At 36.3% G+C, this 20384-nt stretch overlaps 1 protein-coding gene across 3 annotated transcripts in view; it reads right to left on the bottom strand.

The window, feature by feature from the left end:
- Nucleotides 1–20384, bottom strand: part of LOC115218466 (transcriptional regulator ATRX) — a 69872-nt gene that overhangs the window by 27644 nt on the left and 21844 nt on the right. For 2 of the 3 annotated variants that reach the window (XM_036508451.1, XM_029788299.2), the window contains 11 exons: nucleotides 18497–18592; nucleotides 16562–16596; nucleotides 14625–14821; nucleotides 14352–14435; nucleotides 12588–12703; nucleotides 10692–10875; nucleotides 7424–9871; nucleotides 5123–5422; nucleotides 4505–4596; nucleotides 1619–1736; nucleotides 1343–1499 (listed from right to left, as the gene is read on the bottom strand). In XM_036508451.1, coding sequence (XP_036364344.1) covers nucleotides 1343–1499; nucleotides 1619–1736; nucleotides 4505–4596; nucleotides 5123–5422; nucleotides 7424–9871; nucleotides 10692–10875; nucleotides 12588–12703; nucleotides 14352–14435; nucleotides 14625–14821; nucleotides 16562–16596; nucleotides 18497–18508 — 3743 coding nt within the window. In that variant the 5' untranslated portion in view covers nucleotides 18509–18592. The remainder of the gene's footprint in view (nucleotides 1–1342; nucleotides 1500–1618; nucleotides 1737–4504; nucleotides 4597–5122; nucleotides 5423–7423; nucleotides 9872–10691; nucleotides 10876–12587; nucleotides 12704–14351; nucleotides 14436–14624; nucleotides 14822–16561; nucleotides 16597–18496; nucleotides 18593–20384) is intronic. The other variant, XM_036508452.1, reaches the window with a different exon arrangement.

Raw genomic sequence — 20384 nt, 5'->3', positions numbered from 1 at the left:
AGTAGCCATGTACTCAATTCTACCTTTAGGATAAATAAAGTACCACTTATTTCTTCTCTATACCTCCCTTCCCCTCAACGCTGTCTGGGAGAAATCAGGTTAGATTAGGCCTGGAGAGAGACAGGCTTTGGAAGGTTTAAATGCCCAAGGTACATGCTAAGTGTGTTGCAATGCTAGGACCCAATGCTAGGAGGCCTAGGCACACATTAATTAACTATATAAATATGTATGGCTCAGGTATAATAATGTTTACATATAAGAGAAATGATGGTGAAACAATGTTAATATTTCACACACACACAGGCGCAGGAGTGGCTGTGTGGTAAGTAGCTTGCTAACCAACCACATGGTTCCGGGTTCAGTCCCACTGCCTGGCATCTTGGGCAAGTGTCTTCTGCTATAGCCCCGGGCCGACCAATGCCTTGTGAGTGGATTTGGTAGACAGAAACTGAAAGAAGCCTGTCGTATATATGTATGTGTGTGTGTGTCTGTGTTTGTCCCCCTAGCATTGCTTGACAACTGATGCTGGTGTGTTTACGTCCCCGTCACTTAGCAGTTCGGCAAAAAGAGACCGATAGAATAAGTACTGGGCTTACAAAGAATAAGTCCCGGTGTCGATTTGCTCGACCAAAGGCGGTGCTCCAGCATGGCCGCAGTCAAATGACTGAAACAAGTAAAAGAGTAAAAGAGTACACACATCATCATCATCATTAAACATCCCAGTTTTATGCTGGTATAGGTTGGACAGTTTGATAGGATCTGATGGGGCCAAGGACTTACGTAGTGGTCCAGTGTCAGCTTTGGCATGAATTCTACAAAAGGATGCCCTTTCTAACACCAACACATAGGTAACAATGGTGAAAATAGAGAAGGAAAGAAAAAAAAGAGTGCCATGCTAATTAAATGACATGTCCATTTTAGGTGTAGAAAAGCAATTAACATTATTATTTTGTGTAGCCAATCTGATTCGTTTCCTGTCTAGTAATTAAACAATAAAATTAAAACTCTGCTCACCTTTCTCCAAATATTAGGAGCACCATTTGAAAGATTATTTGACAGAACGTTTGTTTTTTTTTTATTATTTTAAGTGCTGGTGCACCCATCTTGCCTTCCAGCTGTCACGTTTTAGCTAAATAGACTGGAATAACACAAAATGACATGCCTTGCTCAAAGACACAATCTGCTGACCGATCAATGAATCATGTTTATGACTTTCTCATCATGAGGCTAACATTCCAACCACAACGCCAATTATCTTCACATCTTAATTACTAAAAGACCACAAAGGCATTTTAATAAATGCCATCACCAAATGGGATGAAAATAAGTAAATCCAACTTACTTTTCGGATTCGTCTCCAGATTTATCAGATCCAGATTCTGACAGTTTTGCTCGTAAAAGACGATTGCTTTTCTGTTTTTTCTTTGGATGGGAATCTGATTCGTCTCCGCCTTTTTTGGTCTTATCTGATCGCTTCCGCTTCTTGTTAGTAATGATTTCTGGTGGGGAATAAAACAGATTTCAACAGTTAGAACAACCAACTTCATTGTGTATCAAGACAAAAAGCAAATAAAGTAGAAGAAGAAATAAAGCGAAACAAAGAAAAATAATGAGATACCTGAATCACTGCTATCAGTATCGGAGCTATCATCATCATCTTCATCCTCTCCTTCTTTATCCATCATACTTAAAGTCATGGCTTTCTCTTCCTCCTCCTTTATCTTCTGATCAACTTCCTGCAGTAATTGAAGTCATACAAATAATGTAGTTATAAATAGCAAATTAGTACACACACAAAATAAAAAAAAAACATACTTCAATAAATTTTGTTTTTGTTTTTGTTTTGGTAAAATATTTTTTGCATCTAAGAATTAATTTTTTACAAAATGAAACTATATTTTACGACAAATAAACTTCTTTGTCATAAAATATTTAATGTGAAAGAAACATGTAAAGAAGGCTCAAAATTCATCCAGTACAAGGCTGGTACTTATTATTTTAACAATCCCAATAGGATGAAAGGAACAAGTGATGGTGCTACTTTGGTGGGTGATCTACAACCTAAAGAGCAATTACTTTAAGTTACCTTTTAGTTTACTTTTCAATTTCTAAAATCCCTTAAGATGTTGGCTAAAGACTTTTTACAATAAATTCTTTTGTACATACTTTAACATTGTAAATTGTTTTATTTTGGAAATTTCTTAGTAACAAACTAACCTAATGTAATCGCCCTTGAAGTTATAGATCACATGCCAAAGTGGCACCCAAACAATAATCCAAGGGAGATATTTTTCTGCAATCCTAACATGCACAAGCAGTGGTTAAGCAAGGGTTAGGCTTCTAAAACCTGTTGCCAAACATAGGTGCTTTGAACACGAGGTGATGCTCTGTGTCCAGTGGAATTACGAGAGGATTATTCACTAGGAGTTTGTTTCAGATGCTCAAATCCTTGATACCAACCTGTACTCCAAACAACTGGAGTAGATGCATGTCATTGCGCAGGTAAAGTACCCAGCATTGGTTAAACAGAAAGTGATCTCTTCTGCAGCAAGACAATGCAAGAACTCAAACTGCTTGAACAACCCAGAATAAACTCCAGGAATTTAAGGGAATCAAACTGATGCTACACCCAGCATATAGTTCAGACCTAACTCCCTCAAATTATTACTTGCTCTGATCCATCACTTACAACACTTTATCATCCGAGAAGAAGTGGAAGCTTCAGTCAAGGAGTTCTTCGTCTCGAGAGCCCAGAACTAGTATCAGTGTGAGATCAAAGAACTGGCACTGCAACACAATGCCCTCTACTTTGAATACTAGGCTGCTTTTGTAGTAACTTAATGAATAATGCAAAATAAATTACCAAAATATTGCAAAACTATGCACCATCGTATCTGAATGAGTTTTTTTAAGTTTGCATCACAGTATAGACAATAGAGTCTACTGTAGATTAGTCTAAATCATGACCCAGCAGACTTAAGATAAAAATTGATCCAGCCTTGACCATCACAACTTTTTACAGCCACAACTATTATTGTGTTCTTTTCTAAAGCAACTGGGTATCATACAAGGGAAATTTGGCTGTTATTTCTAGTATATCGAATGCTCAAATAGAGGCTGTCTTATTGGTTCATTAATTCTATCACTATGTTTTATTGTACTGAATGTTACAAAACTTTGATGACTAAGTGACTATAGTAGCATTTACCACATCATCTTGTGTTGCCTACCCCTTATGATACAGAAATCACAAATTTAAACTACTACAGTCTTCGTCTGCTACGTTGTAGTTAAAATGAAAACAAAAATTCAAACAACTCAGTATTTGCTAATTTGAACTGATTCAATCATTAAAATTATCAAAGAACTAAAATTAAGTATTCTTTCTACCGAGCAAATAAATAAGTTACCAATATACTATTTGTTTACAAAGAAAGTCCAGTTGCAATTTTGACAAGATCACTCTTTGAGAGCACTTTTTCAATATTTACAGTTAAATAATCTTGATGTGTTTTTTTCTCTTTCTTTTTTTTCAGATTATTTTATACAATAGTGATTAAATTTGTACCAATTTTACCCTTTTAAAATGTGTTTAGATCAAACCCCGTATCAGACACTGCATGCTGTATGAATACAAAAGGATTCTTCAACAATGGAAATGGCAAGAAATATTCATTCTGTCTATGGAAAATTAAGTTTTAAGTGTTCGGACATGCCAATGAGTTTGGCCAGTTTCACTCTGTTAAAACAAAAATTAAATGTGGCAAAGTAGTGATCAAATTGGAAGCATTGCATAAAAATCTGCAGGAAATCACTCCTCGTTGGTCAATCATAAAGGGGTGCTGCTCATACATGTTAATACAAAATCACTCTGGTGAGTGGTTGGTGTTAGGAAGGGCATCCAGCTGTAAAAATCCTGGCAAAATAGTCACCAGAAGTCTGGTGCAAGTTTCAGCTTGGTTGACACCTGTCAAACCATCCCAGAATGGAAAGCAGACGTTAAATGATGAGTAATGGTGATATTGCCCAATTCACTCAGGAAATGATAATAGCAGTAAATGTTTTCTCTTGTCCACCTTACTTTCCTGATGTTGTTCCCCCTGAATGCCATCTTTTCAGATTGCTGCAACATTATTTTGAGGGAAAACAGTTTATTAATTGTTAAAAATTATACTGAGTGTTTTTTTGGTTCAAAACCTGAAGAATTTAATACTGAAAGGGTCAAAAATTTGCTAAATAGAGAAGATTACCAATTATGAGGTGAAATACCACATTTCTGTTAAAATACAGAAATTTTCTTTCAATTAAGTTTTAAAATAATGAGGAATATAGTAAATATAGTCTCTAAATTAAGGGTGACCATGGGTGGTTAAGTATCAAAAGGGTAAATATATCAAAGAGACATTTGTTTCTTTCTATTTTGAAATCTGACAAGAATTTCTTTCAAAATAATATAACTTTCTAACTATTCTAAAAAGAAATTTAAATAAGGTTAATTACTAACTTCTTTGACACACTTTTCTTCATCTGAAGACTGCTCAGACTCTTGAGAGGAATCAGAAAATGATACATCTGCATTGTTTTCTCCGGCATTAGCTGTAAAAAAAAAACAACAAAATAGAACAATGAAGTCAATAAAGGTATACTCTTACTCTTTTACTCGTTTCAGTCATTTGACTGCGGCCATGCTGGAGCACCACCTTTAGTCGAGCAAATCGACCCCGGGACTTATTCTTTGTAAGCCCAGTACTTATTCTATCGGTCCCTTTTGCCGAACCGCTAAGTGACGGGGACGTAAACACACCAGCATCGGTTGTCAAGCAATGCTAGGGGGACAAACACAGACACACAAACACATACTTATATATATATATATACATATATACGACAGGCTTCTTTCAGTTTCTGTCTACCAAATCCACTCACAAGGCATTGGTCGGCCCGGGGCTATAGCAGAAGACACTTGCCCAAGATGCCAGGCAGTGGGACTGAACCCGGAACCATGTGGTTGGTTCGCAAGCTACTTACCACAGCCACTCCTGCGCCTACAGCACATGCTAACACAACACCTACAATCAATGCACACCACACAAACAAAAGGTTGAACGACATTGATACAAACCTTTCTTGACATTTCTCTTTCTCTTCGTTTTGTTTGGTCCTCTCTTTCTTCTTTCTCCCGACTTCTTTACAGTAACTTTCTGAGACAATTTATTGATTTCTTTCTCCAGCTCAGAATCGTAGTTGGAGGAATCTGAATGCTGTCCTTTCTCTTTCGCTTTGGTATCTTTATTTGCGGATGCCCCGGATCGACTCCGGGTGACTCGTTTCTTTACATTGTCTTCATCTCCTTTCTTGTTTTTCTCATTGGCAGACGATTCCCTGGTTTTTCTTTGTCCTTTCACTGGAGTTCCTTTCTCTTCTAGAGAAAAAAGGGACTAGTTTATATTACATAAACACCAAACAGAAAGTTGTTGCTACAGAGTCCAATAAGGTTTTGAGGCATTAGATAAAATAAGTCAAAGGTAAGACATAAATAATACATGATACCAGCTTTATCATACCCACACCCAGGAGAAAATATAGCAAGTATAACGAATATATTGTTTCCCACTTGGATCAAATTACTACATAATTACATTGATTGCTCGCCAGACTTGATCTTACTGCAATTCTGAATTTTAATCTGCATTTCATTGATATAACAATATTTGGTAAATTTTATAAAAGTTAGCAATAAACACCCACACAGTTAACCAACACACCGATATATATTACAGCCAATAAGGCGGCGAGCTGGCAGAAACGTTAGCACACCAGGTGAAATGCATAGCCGTATTTCGCCTGCCGTTACGTCCTAAGTTCAAATTCTGCCGAGGTCAACTCTGCATTTCATCCTTTGGTGGGGGGGGGGGGTCCGATAAATTAAGTACGCACTGGGGTTGATGTAATCAACTTAATCCGTTTGTCTGTCCTTGTTTGTCCCCTCTATGTTTAGCCCCTTGTGGGTAACAAAGAAACATATATATTACAGCCAATAAGGCGGCGAGCTGGCAGAAGCGTTAGCACGCCAGGTGAAATGCATAGCCGTATTTCGCCTGCCATTACGTTCTAAGTTCAAATTCTGCCAAGGTCAACTCTGCCTTTCATCCTTGGGGGGGGGGGGTCAATAAATTAAGTACGCACTGGGCTTGATGTAATCAACTTAATCCGTTTGTCCTTGTCTGTCCCCTCTATGTTTAGCCCCTTGTGGGTAATAAAGAAACATATATATTACAGCCAATCACATTTAATAAAAGTTCTTGATAGAAATTGGCAAACCTCAAAGGAACTGTTTTAGCTTTCGCACGAAATTACTCAAGGAACATTCTATAGGTTTCACTGTGAGGTAATATAAGCTTTTGGTTCGATTGTGGTTTCAGACCATTCAGCCTGGTCCATATGTAAGATTCTCTCAAATTTCTTTTACTCTTACATACATTAATCTATGTAACACTGTCATACATAAGCAGTTAAAGGATATACAATTCATATAAATACATAGAGTACACATAATTCAGTTGCTCACACAGACACATACCCAGTCACAACATTATGTGATAACAAACTTAAATTTATTCCTATAGCTGTTTGACTACGCTATCTTTAAATTCTCAATTTCATTATACATTTCTCTGGGTACATTCAAATACAGTTAATTATCAGCTTTATAAAAGAATTTTGATGTTGGAGATATCTTTTGTTTCATCAACTTGTTTGTATTCATTACCATCATCTGTATCACAACATTTTCAGTTTAACGACTACATCAACAATAAAATTGGTGACCTGACATCTTTTCTCACCAAATACATCAACACACTTATATCAGTACATCATCATCATCGTTTAACGTCCGTTTTCCATGCTAGCATGGGTTGGACGGTTCAACTGGGGTCTGGGAAGCCCGAAGGCTGCACCAGGCCAGTCAGATCTGGCAGTGTTTCTACAGCTGGATGCCCTTCCTAAAGCCAACCACTCCATGAGTGTAGTGGGTGCTTTTTACGTGCCACCGACACAGGTGCCAGAAGAAGCTGGCGAACGGCCACACTCGGATGGTGTTTTTTATGTGCCACTGACACAGGTGCCAGACGAGGCTGGCGAATGGCCACGCTCGGATGGTGTTTTTTTTTTTTGTTTTTTTTATGTGCCATGTATGGACACAGGTACCAGTCCCACTAAAATCAGTGTTTAAATTAACAGTACAAAAATGTTTTTCTGTGTTCTTCAAACTTTTAAGTCTGCTAATATTCTAAATCACAGTGTTGTAAAACTGATATAAAAAAAAAAAGGCCAAACCTAACAGTAAAAATAGAAAGTTTGTCTGCAATAGTGTTAGTAATAAAAAAAACTGCAAGATGACCATGTAGCAGCAATGACTAACCTTTTTTGATCTTGGTTTTCCTACTTCGGCGTTTCTTGCGAGTATAAAGATCACTGTCATCACTGGAATCTGATGAATCACTGTCAGAAGCACTATTCGCAGCAGCTAACTGCTTGTCATCGTCAGTAGTCTCCTTACATTTCTCTTTACCCATCTTATTCTCGTCTTCATCGTTAGAATCATTCGTCTCAGTTTTGATATCTTTTTCTTGTTTGATAGTCTTTTTATCTTTCGTTTTTTTCGTTTCTTTTTGTTTCTTCGCTTCTTTCTGCTTCTTGGCTTTGACGGTCAACTTGCTGTCACTGTCGTCATCATTGTCGGTCTTCTCCTTTTCCTTCTCAGATTCAGAGCTGTCGTCCTTCTTCTGGTCGTTTGGCTGATTCCTGTTACTGTCAGACTCGTTTCTGTCATCCACAGGATTGTTTTCATCCGACTCGTTATTACGCTCTTTCTCGTTATTCTTGTCTTTCCCACCTGAAGATTTCCTCCTGTCTGACCGCCTGCGTTTCTTCTCACCTGCAGATTCACAAGGTTCATGATCAGACTCTGTAGCACCGGTATTACTCTGTTTTTTGGGGGTATTTTTACTTGATGCAGTTTTCTTGGAAACATCAATGCTATTACCATTTGCAAAACTGGCATTATCACTCTCATGGAATTGGTTTCCAAAGGAATTAGAGAGGTTGCCATCTGCAGCAGATTTTATGTTTTCAGAATCTACTTTTTGAGCAGCAGTAGAACTATCCTCATCGTTATCATCTTCTTCATTGCTATAAGTAAATCCATTATCCTCTTCATCATGATCGTAACCGTCGTTGTTATTGTTGTTGTTGTTGTTATTGTCATCAGAGTCGTTGCCCTGATTCTTTGATATCTCATTTGCCATTTCCATCAAAAGAGACAGTTGTGCAGCAGCATTCTCGGGATCAGGTATCTGTTTGGTGCTGAGGAAACTGTCAGAATGGTTACTGACAGGTTCGGCAATGTCGTCACTGTCAATGTCCATTTTACCTGCAGTTCTCTCACTTTTAATACTGACACTTGATTTCTTCTCTGCATCACTTTTAACATCTTTACCTGATTTCTTCTTGCGTTCCACTTTCACATCTGTACTTTTCTTCTCTGTTTTCTGGGAGCGCTTAATCAATGGAATATCATCAACAGACAAATCACTATCATCATCTTCCTCTTTTTTCACCCCATCCACTTTATTGTTTGATTTGGAAAATTTCACTTCATTTTTCTCAGATTTCTTTGGTGATTTTTCATTAGCCTTGTCCTTCAATGAAACTTTCTCCTCATCCCTCTTTCTAACACATCTTTCTGATTTATCGTTAGATTTTTTCTTTGACAATCTTTCCGATTCTTTTTCTTTCTTTCTTCCACCCCGCTCCTCATTCTTCTCTCTTTTCTTGGGAGTTCTTTCTTCTCTACTGTCCTTCTTCTTCACCTTCTCTTCTTCATCCTCCTCCATTGCTTTCATGCCATCATCAGATAAATCTTGATCTTCCAAGGACTTCTCGGCAAGATTATTGGAATTCTTTTGAGGCGAGACCTTATTTTCTTGTTTCAAAAGATTCCAATCTTTTTCTGAATTCTGGTCTTCGGATTTTTCTCTTTTAACAGATTTTTCCCTGCTGTCTTTGTCATTATCAGACACATTGCTCAACTTACTCTCACCAAGATATTCGATATCATCATCATCATCGTCGTCGTCATCTTCATCATTTGAGACAGAGATAACTGAGTTGGAAATATTATTTACTTTAGAAGCATTTTTCCCTTTACTTTGAGATGAAAAATCTTTGTGTTTCTCAGTTTCATTTTCTCTTTTCGAAGTCTTGAAATCTTCATCGCTGGAATAAGTTTTACTTTTAGACTGTTTCTTCTCGACCTTTCCTCTTTCTTTGCCACTCAGATTCTTCGTCCCTGATTTTTTATCTGACCCCAGTGAAGTATTGGATTTCTTCTCCACTTTCTCCTCCTTCACCTCAGAGGCAAACAGAGTCTCTTTTAGAGCCAGGAAATATTTCACAAGACCTTTCTTTAATTTCACCACACCCTGGTCTCTTTCAGTTTGCTTATCACCGGTGGCGGCGGCAGCAGCAGCAGCAGTAGGGTCTGAGACATTTTCAGCTTCTTTCAGATCACATTTTAATGTGTTTAGCATCAAAGTCATAGAAGTTGTGGCCACCAGTAGCTTTTCAATAACAGTGTCAAGGGTTTTTGCAGTGATGTTCATCCTTTCATCACAAATTGGAATAACAGACGTAGCAGCAATTTTTTTACTGGAAGATGCCTGCTTCTCTTCAGCTTTGACTTGTTTGATCTGCATTAGGTTATCTCGCTTGCGTTCTTCCTCCAATAATTCATAAACCTCATTACACTGTACAACTAGTGCTTTTATTTTGGGAGGATCACAAACATAACATTTCCACTTTTCAGAACCTGCAACGAAAAAAGAAAGAAAATGCAAATTAATGGTCTACTGCAAAGATATTACCCCTTTAGCATTTAAGCTGACCGCATGTGACCCAAATATTCAATTTGCTTTATATTCAAACCAACCAGATATGGCCCCTCAAACCTACCCCTACCGTGTCATTTACAAAATAAAGATTCATATCAGCGAAATGTCAAAGTTACAAGATAATGCACACTTAAATCAAAACAATGTGCACAAATAAATATTAGAGTTGATCGAGTAATCTGAATGCTGAAAGGTTAAACAAAGATAGGCAGAGGGACGGCTGTGTGGCTAAGAAGCATTCTTTGCAACCACGATTCTATGGCACCTTGGAGCATGTCTTTTACTATAGCTCTGGGCCAAGCCAACCAACGCCTTGTAAGTATATCTGGTAGGCAGAAAACAGATAGAAGCCCACCTTATATATATATATATATATATATATATATATTATATATATATATATATATGTATATATATATATCTGTGTGTGTTTGTACCCCACCACCACTTGAAAACTGATGTCAGTTTGTTTATGTCCCAATATCTTATTGATTTGGCAAATTAGACCAACAGAATAAGTACCAGATTACAAAAATAAGTACAGGGTTCAATTTTGTTTCAACAAAACCCTTCAAAGGCCTACAACTGAAACAAATAAAAGATAGAAATCAGATCCATGCTAATTGTATTGCCGCAAGAATTAAGTTCAACCTTTGATATAAAATGTTTCCCCCTCAATGCAACTACAAAGAGTAAAAGGTATTTGAGTATAATAAGCAAAATGATCAAAAATCTTACCCCCATCTGTTATAATGAATAACTCTGACCGCCCTAAATTCCTTAGGATGCAGCCTTTGCAAAATGCATTGTGACAGAAATCACAGCCTAGTAAGCGACCACCTTCACCACACCATCGGCACTGTTCATCTAGACCATCAGCGTCCCGAGAAATTTCACCACTTGAATAATATTTATAACACTTCTGTTGGAGAGAAAACATAAGGTAACATCATTACAATTTAATAATTAACAGTGGCAATGTACAAAGAACTAATATGTCTATATGGCAAACCAGAAGCTTTTTGAAATGTGGGCATATAAGAAGAATGTTGGGAATATCTAGATAAAACATAAAACTAATGAAGAAGTGCTACAACTAGCAAATACCAAAAAGATCGTTATTTTCAATTATCAAAAACGAGAAGTTAAAGTACTTAGGTCACATAGTTGCAGCACAAGGTATACGTAGACTATTGCTGGAAGGAAAGAATAACGACAAACTCTCAAGAGGAAAACCTAAAACGTAAAAAGCACCATCCGATCGTGGCCGTTGCCAGCCTCGCCTGGCCCCCGTGCATCCGTCCCTGGCTGTTTGCCAGCTTCATCTGGCACCTGTGCGGGTGGCACGTAAAAAGCACCCACTACACTCACAGAGTGGTTGGCATTAGGAAGGGCATCCAGCCGTAGAAACACTGCCAGATCAGACTGGGCCTGATGCAGCCTTCTGGCTTCACAGACCCCAGTTGAACCGTCCAACCCATGCTAGCATGGAAAGCGGATGCTAAATGATGATGATGATGATGATTAAGGACTAGACTAAACTATCATGTGGTGAATGTATAAGAATGGCAGAGAAAAGGTCCAGCTGGAGATCGATGGTATTCAACCTGCTGAGAGCAATTGACTCTCAAGGGATGAGGACGATAATTACTACAGAGTTGAGTTTCCATCATCTTCAATCGTCTTTCTTATTGAACAGTGTAAGAGATTCAAGAATTCTTTGAATAACCAGACTTGCACCATACTAATCTTTGTTAGATCTATTAAATGAACCAAAAGTTCTAGCTTCAATTGCAAAAACTGAACTAAAAAAATGTTGAACTGCCTACCAGCTGATTTCCTAAATAGTTTTCGAGATGTATAAGAAAAAAATGTGATGGTCATGGCCAGGGTGTTGCATGAATGATTGCACAGCTGTGATTTCAACGCCCAAACCAGGAAGTGTATTCTTGAGCAAAACACTTCATTTTCACATTGCTCCAGTCCACTCCGTTGCATCTGAGTAACCCTGCAACAGACTGGCAGCATCCTGCTTAGTGGGAATGTCATGATGACACCCTGTTGCCAAGGCAGCAGGGTGGCATCATGACCAACAATGTATAACAACACCTGAAAGTCTGGCTGGTGCAGTGAGTGATACAGTGATAACAAAAAAAAACAAAAAACTGCAACAATATATAAGAGAATATATAAGCTTTGTGATATCGTAATATATTTCAATACTGAAATTAAAATAAGGAATTTCTAAGCTCTCATTTCATCACCACATATTTAAAACTGCTGCAATTAAAATTTATGGTTTTATTATAAAATAAACAGAATGGGGATAAGAAAGATGATTGCAGTAAAATGTTTCAGCTTTTTTTAATAAAGATATTGTGATTTACAAAATGCAAAAATCTTTTTAAATAGCATAATAAAATACAGCCTGTCAATGCAGTGAAGTGAATGATGATTGGAAGGACATTCAGTTGCGAAACCATGCAGGAAAACAAAAGAAACCACACACACACACACACTATAACACAGCTGGTTTTTCTGACGAGATGCTGTCAGAGAGCTAACTTATTACCAATACGGACAAATCTGAACATAAAAAGAATGAAGATTATCCAGAGAAGATAAATGACATACCTTACAAATCAGCACTTTTAATTTGGGATGTCTTTTCACAGCTCCCTTTTTGGAAGGGTTTAACTGTTTGCCACAAGCTGTACATGTTACAATCGTGCCAATTGATTTTCCTACAACTAAAATATCAAATTAATCAATTAAAGAGTAAATACAACAGATGCAACTCTGCATACCATGCAACAGATGCAACCCTGCATACCATACAACAGATGCAACCCTGCATACCATACAACAGATGCAACCCTGCATACCATACAACAGATGCAACTGTATACCATACTTTCCGGCATACAAGTCAAATTTTACTGACAAAAATTTACAGCCCCCCACCCAAAAAAAGGTCAGCTGATACCCCAAGACGATTTTTGAGGATCAAACATTCCATGTGAAATGCGGCAGGATTTGGAAAGATAATGACGATGTTTGAATGTTTATAGGATATTTTTACACTGTATACTGTCAACTTGTATGCCAGAAAACACAGGATACTGAATTCAGTTAAAATATAATGAATTAAGTAGACCCACCCAACCCATTCTAGCATGGAGAAATTATGTTAAAACACAAATGGGGATATGTAATATAATGTTTTTTTTTTACAGAAATCACTTTTATTCAAAGATTACAGAATGTAGAGCTCGTTTCAGTTTAAATTAGAAATATATTGGTAGTATATTTGGTGACCATGATGGTGATGGTGTATTCTAAAAAGCACCCAGTACACATTGTATGGAAAACAGATATATGATGATGACGAATAAAGCGTCAATTAGGGAGCAGCTTAATAAGCTGAAACATTTAGCATCATGTTTGTTTGTGTTGTTTCCTTGTCCTAAATACTGTAATACTGTGTGAAGAATCTTTCATTAAACATGAAAATACATATGCAAGTGGGTTTTAATAATTAGGTTTGCTTCCCACCCTGAAGAGGTAAAGAATCCTGCATATGGTGGATCATTTAAGTGAAATAATATTGGCTCAATTACAAGAGAAAAAAAACAAGGCCCACTGAGAAGACCCCATTTAAAGTTAATCATGTAATAATGTCTGCCAAGATAATTACCTTGTACTTCCCAGTTTTTTTTTTTTCCGCTATATTAGATAAAACAGGATCTACCTATTATTTCATTTATTTATCGTTCTTTGATGAGTCAGAATGACCTGTCCTCTAACAATATCTACTTTTGTTTGTGTGTGTGTGTGTGTGCATTAGATTGAAGTTCTTATTTTACACCAAATTTAAGAATAACAACCAAATATTTACAGATTGGAGAGCTCAATACTGAGAATAGAAAATCTGTTGTAAAATCCAGGTTAAATGGTGGGTGGGGGGGGGTCTGTTTCACCCGACAGTTTATTTCAATCAGTCTGGTTGAATAAACCCTCAGACAAAGAATTTGCAAACAGGAATTTTATTCTGTGTGTGTAAAGTGCATGGCCTAGTGGTTAGGGCATTGCACTCACAATCACTACATCGTGGGTTCGATTCCCAGACAAGCAACATGGTGTGTACTTGTGTAAAACACTTCATTTCCTGTTGCTTCAGTCCACTCAGCTGTAAAAAGGTTACCCCTCCGGTCAGGGAGACTACTGGCCAGCTCACCTAGCCAGCAGGATGTCATCGTTCAAAAGCTAAAACTAGAACATCCAACAGTCTGGTCGATATTGTGAGACACATTATATGCAGAGAGAGAGAAAAGGGACTTGAGACTAAATCCTCGTTTTTACTGTAACAAACTTTTGTCTAAGAATAACAGTACTTACAAGATGATTTCAGACTACTTCGGCGTTTAGAAGGTATTTCTGAGTTTTTGATTGCATCAAGTGGATTGGATTTTCCGAGCGAACCTTCAACAAAGCCAAAAAAATATTATGAAGAAGAAAAGTAATGCATCTTCTAGAACTCAGACAGAAGTGAGTGAAACAAGTGAAATATATTAACATTTGTATAAGATTACCTGTATAAGATATACAGGTAATCAGCATTGGAAGAACAAAGGGTAATGTGTAATTTAGTGGCATAGTAAGTAAGTTTACCTTCAGGTGAATGTGAACGACAACGTTCGTCATCACTATCTTCCGGATTCAACTCTGGCTCCCTGGAAGCTTCTGAATCTTTTGTACTCCCTGCAGCATCTAATTCTGCACTGGAATCTCCTCCAGATTCTTCTGCAGACGATGATGCCTGTGACTTTCGATTAGCCAGTGGTTTCTTATCCAGAGAAGAACAATTACTGGAAATAAACAATATTGTGCCTTTATATACAAAGTTGTTCATGAAGAAGAAATAAATACAACATGCAACTATATACATGTAAATTCTAGCTAAGAGTGTATTAAACAGCTGCCTTGGTCTTAATTACGTTGATATTAATTTCAAATTGTAAAATAGAAAATGGACATATTGTCTCAAGTGATCACCAACACGTATCCATCAAGCTGACAGAAATTGGATGTAACATGGCTTCTCTCCAACCTTCTCCATCTTTAGGAAGTTCTTATAATTTCTTCCGACTACTTTGTTTAAAAGTCTCTCTCAACATTCATTTTCATCACACAAAATTTAACAGTTTGATGTTGGTAAATAAATTTACGGAGACCTATTGAGTCAAGTACGTTAACACCAACATCAAAATGAAAATCAAATGGAAATTGTTGTTAAGATACTCGTGCCGGTGACACGTTAAAAGCACCATCCGAACGTGGCAGTTGCCAGTGCCGCCTGACTGGCGTCTGTGTCGGTGACACGTAAAAGCACCAACCAATCGTGGTCATTTGCCAGCTCCGTCTGGCACCCTGTGCCAGTGTCACGTAAAAAGCACCCACTACACTCACGAAGTGGTTGGCGTTAGGAAGGGCATCCAGCTGTAGAAACACTGCCAGATCAGACTGGAGCCTGGTGCAGCCTCCTGGCTTCCCAGACCCTGGTCGAACCGTCCAACCCATGCTAGCATGGAAAACGGACGTTAAACGATGATGATGATGATGATAAATTTACATTTATAGTGTACATGCTGTATTATTTGTGTCTCAGCAAGTCATCAATCTAAATAGCATATTTACATGCTAAGCATAAAAGAAATTATATACACAACTTCTAATAAAATAAGCTTACTGCAGACCAGTACTTGTGCATAAAATACAGATACATTTAGTCTAACAATATTTATATACAAGTTCATACAGATACTTTACCATAACTACATGTATTTAATCTGTGATATTTAAGCTACAAAAAGGAATAATTGATGTTCACTTTCAGTTTATTCAATTTATGTTCTCAAACATACATAGAGCAAGTTCTTGATTTTACAATGGCAATCAGATTTTATGTATGAGTTTCAAAAGAGAAGAACTTGGAATTTAACATTAAGATTTCAAAAACCAACAATCAAAGGGAAGCTCTTGTTTAAAGAGCAAACAGTATGATATTCATCTTCTACTACCATTGTTCAAGAAACTTCTTCTACTGCCATTATTCAAGAAAACATAATTTTAAAAAATGAGATAGCAGATAAAAAAAATAGTTTTTATGTTATTAACTGATATGAGCGAGTAATAGCTTTTTTCTTTTTTTTAAAAATCTAATTGTCTTAATTTTCAACCCTATAATAACATTGTGGTAGAGAGAGAATATAAAAAGATACTCTCGGCATATTATTTTGATGTAGCTATACAAGCAACTTAGGATATGTGATGTCAAATATGTAGATATAACTCATAGACTAGATAATTTATTATAAAAATATACTATTCTTGTTAATTGTTGATAACAATCGTTAATAGAATTTGGATAAGTTTTTTGCCTGAACAATAATAACAATGAGAGATTAGGGGTTTCAGAGGTAAACTGGAAGAAATGCTTCACGAGATAAGGTACACTTAGGTCGTGAATGACAAAGCAAAGGATGGGATTGTGAGAACTGGGAATTAGACATTTAGAGAAGGGAGCAAGAATGAGGAAATCAAATTACCTCCTAGAGGTGCCTTTCCGATCTTTACTCGTACTCTAAAAAAGTAAAAAGGAAACAATATATTAGGATTAGAAGTTCCAAACAGTGAAAAAGACCAAAAGAAGTGAAGAAATAGAAGAACTAAAATAGTTAGTAGGTGAGAAAGGGAAGAAATATGAAGAAGAAAACGTTAATACTAAAGAAATTATACGTAACAATAGAAGCAAATGGATTGTTTAACCAAAAAATTATTCCAGAAGAGAAAATATGCATATTACTCATCACTAATAAGGGGTCTCAAACTATTTTTTTTTTAAATATTAATTTATTTTTGTAAAACCATGAACCAATTAGTCCAAGTAGAACCACAGATATTCTAGGAATAAAGAAAGAAATAGATTCTAAACCACAGGAATATCAGGAAAAAGGAGCAGGAAAAAAACCTGCTGAAGAAATAGAATCAAAGTATTGTTTCTTGGAAAAGTGTTCAGGAGAATTGGTGAAAGAAGAATAAAATTCAACATTTCAAAATATTTCTGAAAGAGATAAGGGGAACCGTGAAAAAATTTCAATATACTTAGAGATAAGACATAGTTTATAACTACCAAACTATCAACAGTGAAGTCTACTGATAATCAGAACGCCAGCACAAGTCTCAGTTAATTGCAGGCAATACTATTAGCCAAAAGTTTTTCATAAAATAAGGTATATTGGTATGAGCAAAACATTTTCTTAAGAAATCACTTGGATAAGACTTACTGATCATTAAATAAAACTAAGAAAAACTATATTTTCTATTAAAATAGAAACAACCACATGGATATTAAAGGTATAGGTAAATTAAAATGTAAAAACATTTGCTCAATGAAACCAGCAAGGATAAAGTTTATTTCCCTCACTATCATCATCATCATCGTTTAGCATCCGCTTTCCATGCTAGCATGGGTTAGACTATAAAACATTATAGAAAACAACAAGTTCTCAGATCATGAATCTTATGCTACATCTTAAATAACATTTATTAAAACAATTACAAACTAAATTGTGGAAGGCATTTCACACTAATAACAGCCCATTGTTTCACTTCAAGTTTGGGATGAGGAACTCAACAGCTAACAGAAGTGTTAAAACATAAATATAATGCAATGAGAAGTGATGAGTTTGGTCAACAGTGGACTCTAGACAAAATGGCAGGGTTTAGTGTTGTACCAAAACAATATTGCCACATTAGATGTGCATAAAAATTCATAATGAAATTTCTTAATGTTAAATTTATTTGTACCGAAGTGTATAATAGAGGGACCATTTTAGAAACCATCCAATATTGTAAAATGTAAGGAAAAGTAAAAAGAACCTTCAAAATATTTCTATTAAAATCTCACTACCATCCTCTATTTACCATCACTAGTCACCACAGGGTAATTTTGCTATGCTTTCCTAATTTTAAAAGCCTTTGTTAGTTTTATTGTAGTTATTATTGAGTAGACATGTGACTAAAATTTAACTAAAAAATACTTTAATGTTCAGTCAACATGCTATCCTAAAACTAAAATATCGTTGTGCTTTAAAGATGTGGTTTAGTTCTTATCAAAAGTATTTATATAGGAAAAAAAATCATATTGTTAACAGACTAACGAACAAACTTTCACCATATTGTATCACAAACAGACTTTTTTTTACTGATTAATGCTGAAGTTGTTTTCCTGACAACCATGCAAAACACCAATACCTAAAGCCTATAAAGTTCTCTCTCTCTCTCTCTGCACAAATTTTCAGTACCATTAAGAAAATCGTTCCAAGTGATTTGGAATAACTGAAGACATATTTTATAAAGCCAGAATGGAATTAACAACTCACTGAACTGAAAGTTAGCCATTAATAGATGTTAGTAAGAAAATCTTTGGAAGCACTGGAGACAATGCAAGAGTGTGAGAAACAATTCTAAAAGATACTTACAGCAGTTGACATCTTTAAGTACTAGTTAGAAGTACTTGAAGTTGTTAATGTAAGAATCTATGTTATCCACAGTCCAACCATGGAGACGGATAACACCTGGAGAGAGAAAGGAAAAGAATTGAATAACTATGTGCATGTGTGCTCACTTGCATGTGTGTGCATACATGCATGCATGTCTCTTCATGTGCATGTGTGCTTGCTTTGAGAGATGAAAACATGATTTTTTTTTTAAATGAAAAACTTAATGGTTTATTGCATTACCTGTCAACAAAGCTGTTAAATATAAAAAATTTAACAGTTTTAACAATACTTTCATTACATTAATGGGCTTTTTTTTTTAAGTATTAAGTTGGATTCAGTGAGCAAGCTGTTCGGAGATGGCTAGATTATTTAAACAAATATATATATATGTCATACTATTTTGTGGGGTAAATTATGGAACTACTACACAGAACAGTTTGGATTAAATTATGTAAAATTCAATGTTCAGTAACTAAATATGAGTGTTGTTTCAACAATGATAATCTTAAGACTAAAACCTTGGTGACTGACGATTTAATAGCTGTGAGGAAGGATTAGTGTGTAAAGAAATTATACAGAAGTGGGGCTATCTCAATACACACTTCAAATGATCAGATGAAATGATAAAATGGTTGTTATAATGCAGCTTGAAATGCAGTGAATTTATCCACCAGAGATTAATTTTTTAATTCATAAAAAGCACCAACCGATCGTGGCCACTGCCAGACTCCCCTGGCACCTGTGCCGGTGGCAGGTAAAAAGCACCCACTACACTCACGGAGTGGTTGGCGTTAGGAAGGGCATCCAGCTGTAGAAACACTGCCAGATCAGACTGGAGCCTGGTGCAGCCTCCTGGCTTCCCAGAACCCGGTCGAACCGTCCAACCCATGCTAGCACTGAAAAACGGACGTTAAACGATGATGATGATACGAGGCACAGGAATAGCTGTGTGTTGAAGGAGTTCACATCCTAATATGTAGTCTCAAGATCAGTGATCCTGTACAGCACTTTGGGTAAGTAAGTACTTTCTATTATGTGTGGCCGAAGCCAACTAAATCCTTTTGAATGGATTTGGTAGGCAAAAACTGAAAGAAGACCACATGTGTATGCATGTGGTTATATTTGCATTTGTGTGTACATGTCTTGACGTCACACAACAGTTTGAGCATCATTGCAATACAAGCAGTGTCCTTTGTTTTCAATCTTCTGCAAGAAGATGATTATCTGGCCACAGAAAAAATCTGAATTCTGTCTGAGCCACGCAAGCATAGAAATATGGACATTATGGCGGCTGCAAACAGTTCGTTTATATCAAATACATGCCAAACAAAGAGGATTTATAGTATCAGAAGCCTTGGGATGAATTTTTACTAAGATACTAAGTAAAACAAATTAGGTTTATATCAGATGATGACACTAAAAGAAATCGATCCCTAAAGAAAGCATATCACTGTATGTCCAGACATCCAAGTAACTATGAAACCCTTTTGACATCATCCTACTGAAACTGTACCTGGACTATGATACAAAACTGTTCATTTTGGATTTATTTTCCAAACACCAGCAGTTTCTTTTTTTACTAACCCTCTACAAATATTTGATTTTTTAAAATTAACTGCAATAATTAGGTAAAATTTAGTTAATGTAACAGTATTATTTCAGTATGTGGATACTTGATAAACTTTTAAATGATACATAATTACTGCATGCTTATAGAATATTTCTGTATCTTCAAATTAACATTTTTTCCTTTATTAACCTTTTCGATACCAACCCACCTGAAAATGCTCTTAGTTCTGTGATACAAAAACCTTTTAAAAAGTTTGTATCACACTTTTTTCTTAAACTAATCTACCTTCCATTATTG

The sequence above is a fragment of the Octopus sinensis genome, linkage group LG13 (assembly GCF_006345805.1).
Source record: "Octopus sinensis linkage group LG13, ASM634580v1, whole genome shotgun sequence".
Classification (NCBI taxonomy): domain Eukaryota; kingdom Metazoa; phylum Mollusca; class Cephalopoda; order Octopoda; family Octopodidae; genus Octopus; species Octopus sinensis.
Note: the sequence above shows the minus strand (reverse complement) of the source record. Positions and strands in the feature narration are given on the sequence as shown.